The sequence below is a fragment of the Pelodiscus sinensis genome, chromosome 6 (assembly GCF_052426305.1).
Source record: "Pelodiscus sinensis isolate ZL-2025 chromosome 6, ASM5242630v1, whole genome shotgun sequence".
NCBI lineage: Eukaryota > Metazoa > Chordata > Testudines > Trionychidae > Pelodiscus > Pelodiscus sinensis.
Window position 1 is genome coordinate 55,486,368 of NC_143057.1, and position 16,464 is coordinate 55,502,831.

The 16,464-nt window shown below is 45.4% G+C and overlaps 1 protein-coding gene across 2 annotated transcripts in view; it reads right to left on the reverse strand.

Moving 5' to 3' along the window:
- Positions 1 to 16,464, reverse strand: part of SNX24 (sorting nexin 24) — a 153,930-nt gene that overhangs the window by 69,051 nt on the left and 68,415 nt on the right. For both annotated transcript variants that reach the window (XM_089779284.1, XM_075931941.2), the window contains exon 2: positions 1,784 to 1,867. In XM_089779284.1, coding sequence (XP_089635410.1) covers positions 1,784 to 1,867 — 84 coding nt within the window. The remainder of the gene's footprint in view (positions 1 to 1,783; positions 1,868 to 16,464) is intronic.

The window sequence follows — 16,464 nt, forward strand, 5'->3', positions numbered from 1 at the left end:
TCCTGGAAGCAGTGTTCTTTAAAGAAGGACATGAAGGAGAAGAGCGTAGTTGTACAGCATGTCAGATCCAGGAAAGGATTTTGGGATAGGCGGCCATGTGAAAGAAAACACTTCAGAACAGAACAATTATTTCTAAGTTTTGAGCTGAGCAAAGAGGGAAATGGATATGTAAGAGAAGTAGGGAAGAACTAAATTGTTCAGAGAATAAATTGGCAACTACAGAAGTTACAGTGAAGTTAGATAACCAGATCTGGAGAACAGTTATTACTATCCTGGACAGAGTACTCCTTAAACATCAGCAGCTTGATTCTACCTCTTAGCAGTTCCTTACTAATTACCCCGACCTGAAACACATTACTCACAAACATAAGGCATGGGACGACTCCAAGGTGTGTGAAGTTAAACTTGTGAAAATTATTTTTGCAGTACTGAGACTTCAGCGATTAGTATGACTGATTTTGAGAGGTATAATCAGCACGTGTAAAAGGAAAGAAACCAAGCCACAAATTAATGCTGCGAGATAAATATGGATTTCTCCTACCAAGGAGAAAAAACGTTAAGAAATGTACAGAGACAGCCGTTACTGTGCAAAATCTACACAAATAATATTTTTATTTCTGTAGGGCTCTCTACTAAACATGACCTCAGCAGGTGCATTCCACTTTTCTCTCATCTGCAGCGAGCTGCTTCTTTTCTGACTTCTTGTTTCAGAAGAAACTTATGGAACAATAAGTTTCTAACTAACTCAGAAAAAGAGTAATGTATTTCAAGTTGGGTAATTACTAAGTAAAAGGTATTATCTAATACATATAAATAAGATGACTCTTCCCAGACTTTGGAAAAGAACAAACTTTGTATCCCTATAGCGCTGGATAAATCCAATGTCACAACAGATGCAGAAGAACTATCATACAGTAGGTCTTTTTCTTTTCTAATTTTATGGGGTACACATGAGCCACATACTCATTCAATTTGACATACAAGATTTTAGCCACCCAACTCTATATAGGTGGGGTGTGTCTAGACTGGCAAGATTTTGCGCAAAAGCGGAAACTTGCCAGATGTCTACACTGGCCGCTTGAATTTGCACAAGAGCACTGACTTTGGAAAGTACAAAATCAGCGCTTCTTGAACAAATACTTTCACGCTCCTGCTCGGGAAAAAGCCCTCTTGTGCAAGAATACTTGCTCAAGAGGGCCAGTGTAGACAGGGAAGAACTGTTTTGCGCAAAAAAGCCCCGATGGCTAAAATGACAATCGGGGCTTTCTTGCGCAAAATCGCGTCTAGACTGGCCACGGCTGCTTTTGCGCAAAAGCACTTTTTGCGCAAAAGCATCTGTGCCAATCTAGACGCACTTTTGCGGAAATACTTTTAACGGAAAACTTTTCCGTTAAAAGTATTTCCGCAAAGTCATGCCAGTTTAGACGCAGCCTTCATGAATTGCATGCTGAGTATAAATAATCTGCTCCAAATATTCTCTTTTTACAGAAATATGTAGTATTTCATGCCTTTACAAGAAAAAATCTGCCACAGATGTTTAACAACAAGTCAGGTACAAAAGAATCAAAAGGAAGGAAAGCATGACATTTGTGAAAAACCTTCCTCTCCCTGAACAAAACATAGTGAATATACTCACATATCTATTATGTGAGATGGAGTGAAATCCACATTCACAAAGGACATTACCAATGACATGATCAAAAGAAATGAAACAAGCATCAGCTAAGGTAAACTGAAGTTTTATCAACTAAATTACACAGCTAAAAAGGAAAGAAATCATTACCTTTTTATGGAGGGCATGAAATTCACTATACCTCTTTTCGACAAAATGTTTTCTTCCACTCATTAGCACTTCTATCTTAAAGACCTGTAAAAATATCAATTAAAAAAAGATTAATTTCACCCACTCAGAACATTCTCAGTAATCTAACATGTTAATTTTGTGACCATGATGTATTTCATTCCTTTAATTACAGTAGCTGATCCCCAAAAACCACAAGACTCAGGAGACACAGGAGTGCAACATTGATTAATGAGGACTCTGACTAAATGCTCTACTAATAAGTTTGTTCAGGAAACACATCTAAAGGCAATTAAGTTTTGGATTTTTTTTAATCTTTGGCTTTTAATTATACAATAAAAATCCTTTACAGACATTATTTCCCGTAACTGAATGGAGAAGAAAATGAATTGTCAAATGAAAATAACCAGAACAAATATAGGGGTTAGCTTTCTTTCTCTTGTTCAGTGCTGCATAGTAAAAACTACACATGTGGCTAATATGTTCCTGATGACAGAAGTAGTACGTCTTCTACAACAGAAGAGAAATAAATGTAAACTGTACATTTTAGGTTAATTTCTTCCTAACCTGCATATTCATCTCTAGTCTCCAATGGGCTTGTTCTACTGTTTATAACATGAAAAAAGTGTGGTAAAGGCTCATTTTCTTTGCATGATACATATGACAGCTTTTGCTATCGTCTGTGGAAGGTTGAAAGGCCAGACAAAGAGGCTCTCTGGAGCCACTAATTAGTAGCCACTAACATGACACTTTCTTGAGTCTCGGGTCACTAGATCAAGTTCTGAGGGCAAGTGATGAGAAATATTTTGAAATGCTCATGAAAACATGGTCTATTAAATGAAGACAAGTTCAGCAGAACAGCAATGTAAAGAGAGGTGTGTGTTGTTGCCAAGAGTTCTTACACAAGTTCTGTTCTGCTTAGGAAATACTGGACATAATTATCCCAAGGACGGTGAAAGGCTATACTAAACAACAGTATATGACATAAGAGCCCAACTGTTGGCCTCCTTTACTGTCCTTTAAAATGAATTTGGAAACAGTCAGATCCAGATAAAACGATTTCTATCTCAGTTTTGCCACTAGCATGAATCAGAAAAACCTATTGAGGAGACAACTGGAGTCCACTTTTCAGTGGATGGTTTTCTACTAGAACATGTTTTTTTACAGGGTTCAAACATGCAATGATGCTTACTGGTTGACCAAACGTGTCAAAAACCTATTTAGTTAAAATCTTATTGTAGCCAGAGCTTTAATTTGATTTGAGCCATAATATGGATAGGTCCATAGAAAAGACAGTTATTTAGCAGGACAACTTCACTATCTACTAATGTTCATTATAACCAGAATTAGTTTGTACTCCAGTCATTTGTAATCCACTGAAACAAATTGGGATTTTATTCTAATTCACTGAAACAGCAGTTTTACTATATCCAAGTCACTGTGAGCAGCTGAACACATTATTGGGGCAAAGAATTAGGCTATTTTGAGACATGACTCTTGTCTACCAGAAACTATGTCTTCAGAAATTATTTGCTCCTGGCAAAACAACATGACAGCCCCATGCATATTTTGCATGTTCATAGCTGTAACTATGTATTTTATGTATGAAGAATCATTTGAAAAGATCAGCTGGAAGTTAGCTGCTAATTTAACACATTTTTTATTTCTAAGCAATAAACACTAACTTTTAAAGTGAGAAGTAGCTAGGAGGAAAGCTCTGCCTATATAATGTGCATGTATGTCAGTTTCAATTAATTATGCTACTTCACCAAAGAGAGAATTCCAGAAATACAGGAGACAAATGCTTGAATATGCAAAAAAAGAATCACCTTCAGAAATGAAGAGCTGTGGAGAATTAAGTGGCTGAAAAAACTGGATAGTGGAATATGAACTTGATTAATTTTCTAGTGATCAAAAGCGATTACCTTTCAATTGCCATACAGATCTATATAAAATGAACTGATAGTCTCTATTCAGTTAGGAATGACATGTGTATGTCATACTCGTGGAAAAAAAAAAAAAAGGTCTCATTTAGCAATTTCACATGTCAGTTAGCAGCCTCAACCTATACATTAGGAAAGGAATGAGCACAAAGCCCAGGTGAGGGCTGAGACACATTGATGGGAAGTTTAAGGTGCTGGTGCCTGGGCACTCCATGTCCCAGAGCTGCCTATCAGGCAACTTTCATGAGAATTACAAATTCATGTAAGTCAGGTTTTGCCCTCAGTTGCACACATGCAGCTTCAGTGAAGTAAGTCTGTTTCCCTTTGAAGTCAGTAGGGTTGACTGGTTCTTACAGGAGGTCAAATTTTGACCTAAGGTGGTGGGGGAAGGAAAAGAATAGTTCTGTGCAGACTGTTTTTTCAGTGCATATATATCCATTTTATCTCCAAAGGATCTGTTTTAGAATTAGTTTATGAACTATGTAAATAATTCCAGGGCCCCAGAAGCTGTAATTCATTTTTAAGCTCAGACTTTTCATCAGGAAACAAACAAGAGTGTTTTAATAACTATGCATAGAATTACTGTGAACAAGGAGGGAGAATCCATCAGTTGCAGAAGAGAGTAGCAGGCAGCTTTAACAGAAGCTATAAGAGATTTGCCTGAATGGTCTCTGTGCACTATGATGCTGCCACTTCTACTACAGTGAAATCCTCTGTCTTCACATCTGTTACTTACATCAACATGCAGGCTTAAATGTTAATAAATAGGAACAAATACAAGTGCACTGATTTCATTTAATGCAGTAATCTAACAGCCAAAAAGACAGTGTATCTTCCAGTATATAAAATTACTTTTCTCCTCCCCACAACTGACATTTCTCAGCCTACTCATTGTAGCACCTATGTTAAAAAACGTGAATGATTTGTGATACTGTTAATGTTACAGCAGTCAAATGTAGGAGAATCTAAAAACTTCCATTCTGTTTCCATAAATATCTTAATCTCCAAATGTTCACAAGTTAAATATTTTGCTTAAATGTAATATAAAGTTTGAGCAAAGTACCCCATAAAGCAGAAATTTAGCTGAATAAATAGAAAAGCATATCATATTTATGAGTACTGATTGTTAAATTACTTCATGGAGACTGTAGAAGTTCCAGTCCTATCTCCTCATCATTTACTAGATCACTACTCACAATCTTAGCACAGAGATGAGTTGTGTCACTATTTTTAACAAGGATGTAGCTAGTGATGCATGTGTGAGAGACATTTCTGAACAAACTAAAGGGGAAAGCTAACAGACACAAAATACCTAGTGAATATAGACAAGTCTGACAATAATTTAACTGAGCAATTGCAGACTCTGACAGAAAAACAATGTAAGGAAACTGGTGTACCTAGATGAAAGTGCCAAAATAAAGAAGGAACAACTGTAACAGTGCAAGGAAATTACTTTTCTATGTAAGAATGTTCACATTCTGTTAAACAGATAACTCTGAACAGACATATCACATTGTGTGTGAAGTGCAGCTAAATGCCCAGAGAATGGAAAATGCCATAACTAATCCTGGAGTCAGACAACTAATATTGCTCAACAGACAGAAATTATAGTTACAATGAATAATCCAGTTAGTCTGGTCTCAGGTGAGAATTATAGTAGTCTTACAGTGATGTTACTGTTTCCTTTTTTAAATGCACTAGGTAGAAGGATATCTAATTACCCATGAATTCTGCCACCAAATACAATGTATTCTTTCTCTCAGTACCACAACAAAAGCCTGCTCAACCTTTATCAAAGTCGGGATCTAAAATTCCATTTAATCAGTTAACCGGTTAAACATTTTATGTTTAACTGGTTAACTGCTTAAATGGGGCAGGTGGGAGCTGCATGGTGTGGTGGGCTGTCAGGGCTGGAGCAGCCCCCCACCTGCATCAGGTGGGAGGGGTGCTCCAGCCCGGCAAGGCTGCTGGTTAACTGTAACCGGTAAGCCCCATCATTCACATCCCTATGTCAAAGCTGTTTGTACAGAACTTAACTGCAGAAGTGACTGTTCCACACACAGTTTAATTGGAGTGAAACAAAGAGTGGGATAAACAGCTCTGGATCTGAAGTCAGAGCAAGAGATGCATATCTTTCTGCACCCAAAATTGTGATAAGATTTATAAAGCATGGACAGGATTTCCACGTTTAGTATTTCATTAATATTCAGACAATGGCACATTTTCTCTGGTTCAGTTGGGCTGCGCTCAATGTAAGACCAGGGTCTGCTGGTGGGGCCAGATGTTGTTTTATACCTACACTTCATTTCACTGAACTAGGGGCAAACCCAGGGTTGATCCAATCACAGCATAAACAGCAGCAGTTGCATGGCTGCTCTAGCATATACCTAACTGCACACAGGTGCAGCACCCACCACAATAAGTCCTGGTCCATGACTGAGACTCCAAGGCACAACAGTAATACAAATATTACACAGGCACAGCAGCTGGGAATTTGAGGAGAGGATTAATTATATATCATTTGCATTCGGTATTTTTTTTAATAGTATTGCTTTGTCCCGAATCAAAACACAAGGAGGCATATTACAGGAAACTGTTCTGTTAATTCATGGAAAATAAGTGTACTGATACACTTCATGGAAAATAACTGCTTCTGATTCTATGAAGCTGTCAATGGAACCAGTCTAAAAAGTGTTTTGTAAAGTACCTTATACATCAATCGCGTAATAAAATAATTATGGATATTCTTTGTATCATGCTTTTTTCCCCAATATCAACCAAAGCATTATACTAAAGCAGACTGGTAACGGTAGTGATTATGTAGAAAAGAAACAGGACTCTGGGGCAGTCTTTGTAAAGATGACCTTTGATAGAAAGACAGAATAATATATGTTCCTTGTGGATCCCAGAAACATTAATTCACACTAAGCGTAAAACTGTAGGGAATCTCCCGTGGAACTACCATTGTTACTGCATGAAAAGGTAGTTGACATAAAAGTGCCAGAACTCAGGATTTTTTCCACTCACCTTCACCAATCTTTTTCAAACACATTTCATAAATCCCATAGGAATGTCTCTGTCACTTCCTGAAAAATAACTTGCTTGGCTCTTGCTAAGCTAATGCAGATGGGAAATACAGCTTATAGCCAAACTAACATGCTACAGAATCTGACACTTTTGCTGTTTTGTTACTTCCAAAAAGCTCAAATGTTGCACAGATGCCTTCCTTTTAACATCCAGCAGACAATGAAGTCACCTTTTTGTCAAGAGCCTTAGAACAAAATGAAAACCACAATCATGAATAAGTAAAGTTCAGGTCCAAGTGATTCAGTACACAGCAGGTGAACATTCAAAAAGATGTTAAAATATGTTTAGGAACTTCTTCTCTTGCAGTAATGGTACCATCCACTCTTCTCTCGGATAAAGGAAAACAGAAAGGAGTACTTTACATGGTACTGCATCTCTGGCCATTAGAATGCTAGCTTTGCTGCAATCTTTCAAAATAACTCAAGGGAAAGAATGGTTACTTACCCTGTAACTGATTCTTCGAGATGTGTTGCTCATGTACATCTCAATATAGGAGCGTGTGCGCAGCGTGCACACGCCGTCGGAAACTTTTCCCTCAGCAGTACCCTTAGGGCCAGCAGGGAGCCCAATATATACCCCCGCTGGCCCCCTCACCCACTCTGTTCCTTCTTACCAGCATATTCTGTATAAAGGGCAGTGGACGGGGATTTGGACAACACATCTTGAAGAATCACAGTTATGAGGTAAGTAACCTTTCTCCTTCAAGTGATTGCTCATGTGCATTCCAATATAAGTGACGCCAAAGCAGAACCTAACTAGGCGGAGGGCTGGATGTCGAAACCAAGGAGGAGTTAAGGACCGCCCTACCCAGGGCAGCATCCTCTCTGGTCAGATGGGACAGCGCATAACGGTTGGCAAACATGTGGACCGAGGACCATGTAGCAGCCCTACAGATGTCCAGGATGAGAACCCGCACTGCGAAAGTAGTGGAAGTGGCCACAGCTCTCGTGGAGTGTGCTCTAAGTGTTGGGGCTGAAATGCCTGCTAGAGAGTAGCACTCCCTGATACAGACAGTTATCCATGAGGCGATCTGCTGAGTGGATACAGGTTGGCCTCTCATGCATTCTGCGATGGCTACAAAAAGTTGTGGTGATTTTCAGAACAGTTTGGTCCTGTCTAAATAAAAGTGCCCTATGGACCTCTAACATGTATAAAGCTTGCTTTTTCCCTGATGCATGTGGTTTCGAGTAAAAAACTGGTAGAAAAATATCCTGGGAATTGTGGAATGCAGAAACGACCTTCGGCAGAAAGGCTGGGTGAGGGTGGAGCCAAACCTTGTCCTTAAAAAATACTGCGTAGGGGGGATCTGACATCAGCACCCTAAGATCAGACACCTGCCTCACGGATGTGATTGCCACTAGGAGGGACATCTTATATGATAGGTGAAGGAGGGAGGACATGGCTAGCAGTTTTAACGGGGGCCCCATGAGTTTGGATAGTACTAGGTTTAGATCCCACTAGGGAACAGGTTGCCAGACATGTGGATAGAGTCTGTCCATTCCTTTGAGGAACCTGTTGACCATAGGGTTAGCAAATAGCGTTTTCTCCCCTTCCTCTGGGTGAAAGGCCAAAATAGCTGCTAGGTGGACCTTAATAGAAAGGGGGAAGAGAGATACTGGAGCCTAAGGTCCAACAGGTAATCCAGGATCAAGGGAACTGGTGTCCACCTCAGGTGTACCTGATTCTGAGAAGCCCAACAGCAAAACCGCTTCCACTTAGCGAGGTACGTAGTTCTAGTGGAAAGTTTTCTGCCACCCAGAAGGACTTCTTGGACTCGTTGACAGCACTGGAGCTCCTCTACCATTAACCATGGAGCTTCCATGCTGTCAGGTGGAGGGACCGCAGGTCTGGGTGGTGAAGTCTGCCCGAGTCCTGAGATATCAGGTCTGGGACTAGTGGGAGGGTTACAGGCCTCTTGCATGAGAGGTCGAGCAGGGTCAAAAACCAATGTTGTCTGGGCTATGCTGGGGCGATTAGAATTAATGACACCCTGAACTCCTGCGCTTTCAACAAGACCTTATGGACTAGTGGGAAGGGCAGGAAGGCGTACAGCAGGCCTTGCGGCCAGCGGAGGAGGAGAGCATCCCCTAGGAATCCCTGTCCCTGTCCCTTGAGGGAGCACTAGCGGGGGCACTTCATGTTCTGCCCTGTGGCAAACAGATCCAGATGGAGAAACCCCCATACACGGAAGATGGACTGGGCAACGCCCCAACACAGGGACCAATTGTGGCTCGCAAACAATTTGCTCAATCTGTCTGCTAGGATGTTCTGTAAGCCCGGGAGATACGAGGCCATTAGGGGGATATCCACCCTGCTCCAGAGTTCCCATAGGCTGATTGCCTCTGAGAACAGACCAGGTGAACAAGCCCCACCCTGCTTATTTATATAGGCCACCACTATCGTGTTGTTTGACAGGATGAGGAAAGTCTTGCCTTTCAAGTGGGGAAGGAAAACCACACAAGCCAGTCAGACCGCCCTGAGTTCCCTGACATTGATATGCAGGGAGGTTTCGTGGGGGAACCACGTACCTTGAGTATTTAGCTCTCTCAGGTCGGCTCCCCAACCCATGTCTGACACGTCTGTGACCAGTCGGATGGACGGGACTGGCCGGGAGAATGGGACCCCTGTGCAGACTTTCGCTTGATGGGTCTACCACTCCAGCGCAAGGAGGACAGGGTCAGGTTAACACTCTGTCCCAGGAGTGGACGGCCGGGTTGTGGACTCGTGATAGCCACATCTGAAGTGGGCACATGTGCAGCCTGGCATGTTACACTACATAAGTGCAGGAGGCCACGAGGCCCAGTAGATGCACACAAGCCCAGGTGATGGTCACTGGAAAGTTCTGGAGCAACCTGACCACTGACTGTAGCATGAGAAAGCGGGAGCTGGATAGAGAGGCTCTCTGAGACCAGGAATCCAGGGTCACACCCACGAAGTCGATTGTCTGGGTAGGAGTTAAGTTGGATTTATCCAGGTTTAAAAGAAGACCCAGTTCTTGAAAAAGTTTGCAGACTATGGAGATGTGGTCTCTCACCTGGGTTTCCGAGTGCCCTCGGAGGAGCCAATTGTCCAAATAAGGGAACACTTGGACTTCCCTTTTTCTGAGCTCGGCGGCCACCACTGCCATACATTTGGTGAAGACTTGGGGGGGGGGGGGCGTATAAATACCAGAGGAAAGGGCCTTGAATTGGTAGTGGTCCTGGCCCACAGTGAATTGCAGAAACCTTCAGTGGAAGGAGGTGATTGAAACATGAAAATAAGCATCTTTTAAGTCGAGGGCGGTGTACCAGTCTCCAGGGGCTAGGGAAGGAATGATGGATGCCAGAGTCACCATTTTGAATTTTCTCTTGATGATGAAGAGGTTTAGAGCTCTGAGGTCCAGGATTGGACAAAGGCCCCTTTTGCTTTTGGGACCAGAAAGTAGCAGGAATAAAAACCTCTGTTTTGAAATTCGAGGGGAACTCGTTCCACCGCCCCCATGTTAATAAGGTGGCAAGCGTCCTCCTGTAACAGCAGCTCATGAGAGGGATCCCTGAAAAGGGATGGGGGGTAGGGAAGTAGGGGGCAAGTGGAAAGGGATTACATAACCCATTCCTACTTTCTCCAGAACCCATCGGTCTGATGTAACAGAGCGCCAGGCCTGGTGGAAACAGAATAAACGGTCCCGGAAGGGTAACAGGGAGACTAGTAAGGAGCCCTCGGGGGTCCCATCAAAACTCCTATTGAGGCCTGGGGGCTTATTAGGGGGCCCCTGGTTAGAATCCTGGGCTGAGCGAGGGTGGTGCCTATTGTTCCTGCCATTATTATCCCTGTCCCTATGTCGAATAAATTCGGGATATGGGCCCTGTGGAGGCAATCTAGGAACGTTCCTGTGTGGCCCTTAATGTCCAGACTGGCCTGCTGGAGGCTGCTGGAGGAGGGGTATGACCGGGCAAGCCCATCCCCCCACACCCACAAGACGATGCCGGCGGCCGCAGCATCAGAAGCCGCGCAGCCCGGCGCGCCTCAGCGCTGCTGCGCATGCTCCGGCAGCCCCGGGCACTTCAAAAGCCGGGGCCGCACACCATGAAGCCGGTGGAGGACGCAGGAGGCCTTCGGGTGAGTGCGGCCCCTGCAGCCAGCCACCCCCTCCTGTGCACACCCCCGCAACTCCCCCTCCCCGGCTGTGGGTGCCCCCCGCCTTTGTACCCCTACTGCCGGCCACCGTCTCCGGTGCGGCTCTGGCGACAGTAGAGGAGCCACTCACAAGGGAAGGGAGTGGCCGGGCTCCCTGCCTCGCCAGCGCCACTTGCCCGCCTGTGCCCCAGTGGCCGATCATGAGCTCCAAGCTCAAGAGCCGCCCCCTTGGTGCTGGGGCCCTGGAGTCTCGCCACTGGCCAGGCCGCGCTGCGCCAGAAGGAGTGCCTGGCTGGGCAGGGCTGCAGCAGCCGCTACTTGTGCGCTGGGCTTGGCCCAGTGCTGGGCTGCTGGCGGCCGGGCTCCGCAGCTGCCCACGTGGTGGGGGCCCGCTGCTCAGAGTCCACCCAGGGGAAAAAATACTAGCCAGGAGGGGGGGAAGGGCAGAGCTGATGGGGCAGGGGAGATGGGGGGGCGGGGCTGGCAGGCGGGGGCAGTGTAGCTAGCCTGGGAAGATGGGGGGAGGGGCAGTGTGGACGGCTAGAAGAGATGGGATGTTAGGGGCAGTGGGGCTGGCCAGGGGAGATTAGGAGAAGAACTGGGAGGCAGGAAGCAGGGGTGGCTGGTAGGGTGTCGGGGGCAGCAGTGCAAGTTGGGAAGGGTCAGGGAAAGCGGGGGGGCGGGGAGGAGAGAGGAACAAACCGGCCGGCAGGAAACGGGACTGACCCTGGCACATGCTGATCCTGGGACACTGTCAGTCCCGCGCATGGTCCTGGTGAAGCGCGAGTGAGTCCGGCTGCGGCTTCACAACATGCTATGGGGATGGGACAGGGCTTCTCCTCCACCCCGAGGCATCAGACTCAACCAGGAATCATCAATTCAGCCCCACACAGCTTGCTTTGGGGAGCTACATTTCCTGGGCAGATGGGATGTTGAACCTGGAGGATAAATGTGGCTTCCGGAGCCTCCGTGTACAGGTCCTGCTCAGAGAGTTGGGGCTCTGTGGTTACTAGGGTATCATGTGTCTCTTGGAGACCTTCCGCCTGGCCCTGGGCCAGCAGCTGGAGCAGCTCCACAGACTCCAGCCCCGAAAACAGGAAGGCAGAAGGTTGGGAAGGGGAAAGGGAAAAATAGGAAGGAAGAGGCTTGTGCTGAGGGGAGGGGGGCAGGGCAGGAGAAGAAAGGGGAAGGCACCAAGGGACAGGGTGCAGGAGAGACAAATGCCAGGGGGGCAAGTGCAGACAATGAGGAAAAGGGCAGGAGGGGAGATGTCAGTGGGGGAGGGGGGACAGGGTGATGCTGGGAGAGGAGAGGGTAAGGGCTTTGGGGGCTAGAGGAGGGAGGGAGAGGTGCTTGGAGAAGGCTTGAAAGAAGGGGTGGGTAGGAGAAAGGTGGGGATGGAGTAAATCATGTGTGAGGGCACAGGGGCATGAGGGGAACGGGGCAGAGGGTGGTGAGGGGGTGGACATTAGGGAAAAAGAGGGCAAAGGGGGCAGGGGCAGTAAGGGAAGGGGGAGGCACCAGGAAGGTGCAGGGCTAAGGGAAGGTGCAGTTGCCAGGAGATTCTGGGGGTGAAGCAGAAGGGCAGACACCTGCAGGGGAGGGACCAGCACCAGAGGAGAGAGGCAAGGCAGGTGTGTAGAGGGAAGTGTTAGGAGAGGGGATGAGGAGGAGTAGTTTACATGATCAGAGTGGGGCTACTGGAGGAGTGGGCACTGGGGAGAGAGAAGGGCTGGTGGAGGGTGGCAGGTCTCAGGAAGGCTGAGGGCAGTGAGAAGGACAGGAGTCAGGACAACAGAGGAGGAGGGCTAATTTGGCTACGACAAATCAGGAAAGAGATCTTGGAGTTATCGTGACTAGTTCTCTGAAAATGTCTACACCAGTGGTCCCCAACCTTTCGAGGTTGTCGGGCGCCAGAGGGCGTGGCCGTTCGCCCGCCGGGCGCCAGGGGGCGGGGACACTTGCGCCCCGGGGGCGGCCCCCCCCATAGCCGCGCGCCCGGGGCCGGCGCTCCCCGCGCCACGCGCCCAGTGCCAGGCCAGCCCCGAGCACCTGGCGGGCGCATAGAAATACCCCCGCGGGCGCCATGGCATCCGCGGGCACCGTGTTGGGGACCACGGGTCTGCACAGTGTGCAGCAGCAGTCAAAAAGGCAAATAGGATGTTAAGAATCATTAAAAAGGGATAGAAAATAAGACACAGAATATCTTACTGCCCCTGTATAAAACTATGTATGCCCACATCTTGAGTATTATGTACAGATGTGGTCTCCTCACCTCAAAAAATATATTTTGGCCAAGGAAAGGGATCAGAGAAGGGCAACTAAAATGATTAGGGGTTTGGAACAGGTCCCATATAAGGAGAGGCTAAAGCGACTGGGACTTTTCAATTTGGAAAAGAGGAGATTAAGGGGGGATATGATAGAGGTCTATAAAATCATGAGTGGTGTGGAGAGGGTGAATAAAGAAAAGTTATTCATTAGTTCCCATAATATAAGAACTAGAGGACACCAAATGAAATTAATGGGTAGCAGGCTTCAAACTAATAAGCCACTGGTGAGTTTCAACAGCGGCTGAATCCAAATGCCTGGGACAGAGCAGTTGGGGCGCTGCTGGGTTGGTCTGGTAGCGCCAACCCTTGGCACTGCGAGACCAACCCGGCAGCACCCCAACTGCTCTGTCCCAGGTGTCCCCAAGTCAGCCGCTGCTGAAACTGATCAAGGGCTGATTCCAGGAAGCCCGGGGCAGAGCAGCTCTACCTCGGGCTTCCTGGAATCAGCCGCTGGTCAGTTTCAGCAGCGGCTGAATCGGGGACAGCTGGGGTGCTGCTGGGTTGGGTCCCGCAGCCCCGAGGGGCAGCACTACGGGACCAACCCGGTAGCGCCCCAGCTGCTCTGCCCCCAGCTTCCCCGATTCAGCTGCTGGTCAGTTTTAGCAGCGGCTGAATCAGGGAAGTTGGGGGCAGAGTAGCTCCAATGGTCCGGCTGCCCAGAGCACTTCCGGTTTTCTGATGGTGCCGGACCATCAGATGCCGGACCATCGGAGTGTTACTGTATTATTTTATTATCGTTGGTGGGCCCAAAATCAACACTTATGTTATACTCTTAGATACATGTATACATAATTATATTTCCCAGACTTCTTTATTAATACTCAACAGTCCAAATACTAACAAAAACTTATGCTACCATAATTTTTCATTAAGTTTTTTTACTCCATCATAATCGTTGAATGAGCATGCTGGAAACTACAGGTACTGCAGATTTATTTCAAACAAAAGGTACAAGAGTACTGCACTTATTCCACATTACAGTCAGTTTCTTTTCAGATGATTCTAATATATATCCTGAAGCAAGCGTTACCTCACGCAGAAACATCTGCAAGTAATGCTCTCTGTCATCTCTAATTGGCTAGGAAACTCCTTTCCATCTTTGTGGATTAGGATCTGGCCTCAGTTATTTAAGCCTTTGTCACCTCTTGGTTGGATCACAACAATACAATGCATCTGGGCACAAAGCTTTCAGTTCTTTGAACACTCCATCTGGTACAGAATGATGCATCATGTCTCCACCAATACAGACTACTGAGAACATAAACTTGTTCTCTGCTCTCTACACTGGCTTTGTTCTAGGGATGTGAAATCCCATTTAATCAGTTAACTGGTGAATCCTTAGATTTAACCGGTTAACCGGGGTCCTGCTCCTATCTCCCCTCTACCACACAGGAGAGCTGGCAACAAGAAGCTAGCAGCCCAGGGCACGGGGTGCCCAGCTCCTGCCTCCAGTTACACCCCTGCATGTGAGGATGCCAGCTGTACCCCCCCCCCCCACCCAGGCAGGAGTGAGCAGCTCACTGTGCCAGGGTTCCCATAGCATACTTGAATCAAGATCTTGATTCTTAACCAAAGTGTCTCATTGCTCGGGCCCAAGTTATCTAAAAGATTGTGTGAAGTTCCAGGACACATCAGTAGTGCCATCTCTTACGCTTCATCTCCCAGAATAGAAAGTTTCTCCAGATCCTTTCTTAAAGTTCAGGATCTGACTAGTGAAGGGTTTTTATTTTAAAACGCTTTTATGGTTTGGAAAACTTTCAGTAATAAAATATTGGGAGCAGTCTAGGCTCTCAGCTTCTGGAGTGGAAGATTCTAAAGTTTCCCTTTCATCAGTAGGACAGAGCAGTAGAGAGGAGGCACTTGGTTTTAGGCTCTTTCTTTTTAAGCAATTAATTTGTGAAGGAACTCTGTATTATTTACTTAAATGTTTGTCTGCACTTTGCAATTATAGAATAATTTGCCTCTGCTATTAAACAGTATCTCCATTCCATTCTCCCCCATCAGATATCACAAATTTAAGTACTGTCATCTGATTTTGGAACAAGGGATCATTGCATCAACTGAGCAAGGTTCTGCACCCCACAAAAAAAGTCCAATTTGTCAGTTTAACCACTTTTGAGCCACCCAGAGTGGAATTAAAAATGGCTGCAAGATGCTGGTTTTTTTATTAGGGCCAGGGCACCATTGATGGAGAACTAGTAGATCTGTAGTCCCCTCCTAAAGTCTGAACCCCTGGATTTCACAACTGGGATCTGCTTCAAGCACATGGCCTAGGTCCAGAGGCAGCTCTTAACTGCAACACAGCTTAGGCTGCTCCTAGCTTTGCCTTTGGGTCAGGGAGTTTGTTTATAGACAGAGACAGGGCAATTAAGATAGCAAAAAGCTTTTCATTCAAGTAACTGAAGGATTGTTAGATCATCATGAAAACGTCGCAGGGATACTTCAGTTAAAAGATAGAGAGAAAAAAAAGAGTAGGAATAAATAGTGGTGTACTCCAAGAGTTTGCATTTGGACCACAGCTGTTCAATTCACTCATAAATGATCTTGAAAAGGGGGTAAAGAGTGAGGTGGCAAAATTTGCAGATAAAATAAAATTACTCAGAATAGTTAAGTTCAAACCTGACTGCAAAGAGTTACAAAGGGATTTCATAAAACTGGGTGACTGGGCAACACAAGAACAGACTGAATTCAGTGTTGATAAATGCAAAGTAAAGCACATGGAAAGATATAATCCCAATTATACGTACAAAAATGATGGGGTCTAAAATAGCTATTACCACTCAAGAAAGAGATCTTGGACTCAATATGGACAGTTCCTTGAAAACATCTGCTCAATTTACAGTGGCAGTCTAAAAAGCTAACAGAATATTGGTAATTATTAGAAAGGAATAAATAAGAAAGAGAGAAAATCTCATGTCTCCATAGAAAGTCATGGTATGCCCACATCTTGAATACTACATGCATATCTGATCACCCCATCTAAAAATAGATATAGTGGATTTGGAAAAGGTACAGAAAGGGCAACAGAAATGATTAGCCGTAAGGAACAGCTTCCACATGAGGAAAAATTAAAAAGGGACTTTTCAACTTGGAAAAGAAATGACTAATGGATGGGGAGATATGTTAAAAAGTCTAGAAAATAATGAAGGATGTGGAAAAATAAAATAAGGAAAGGTTATTTACTCCT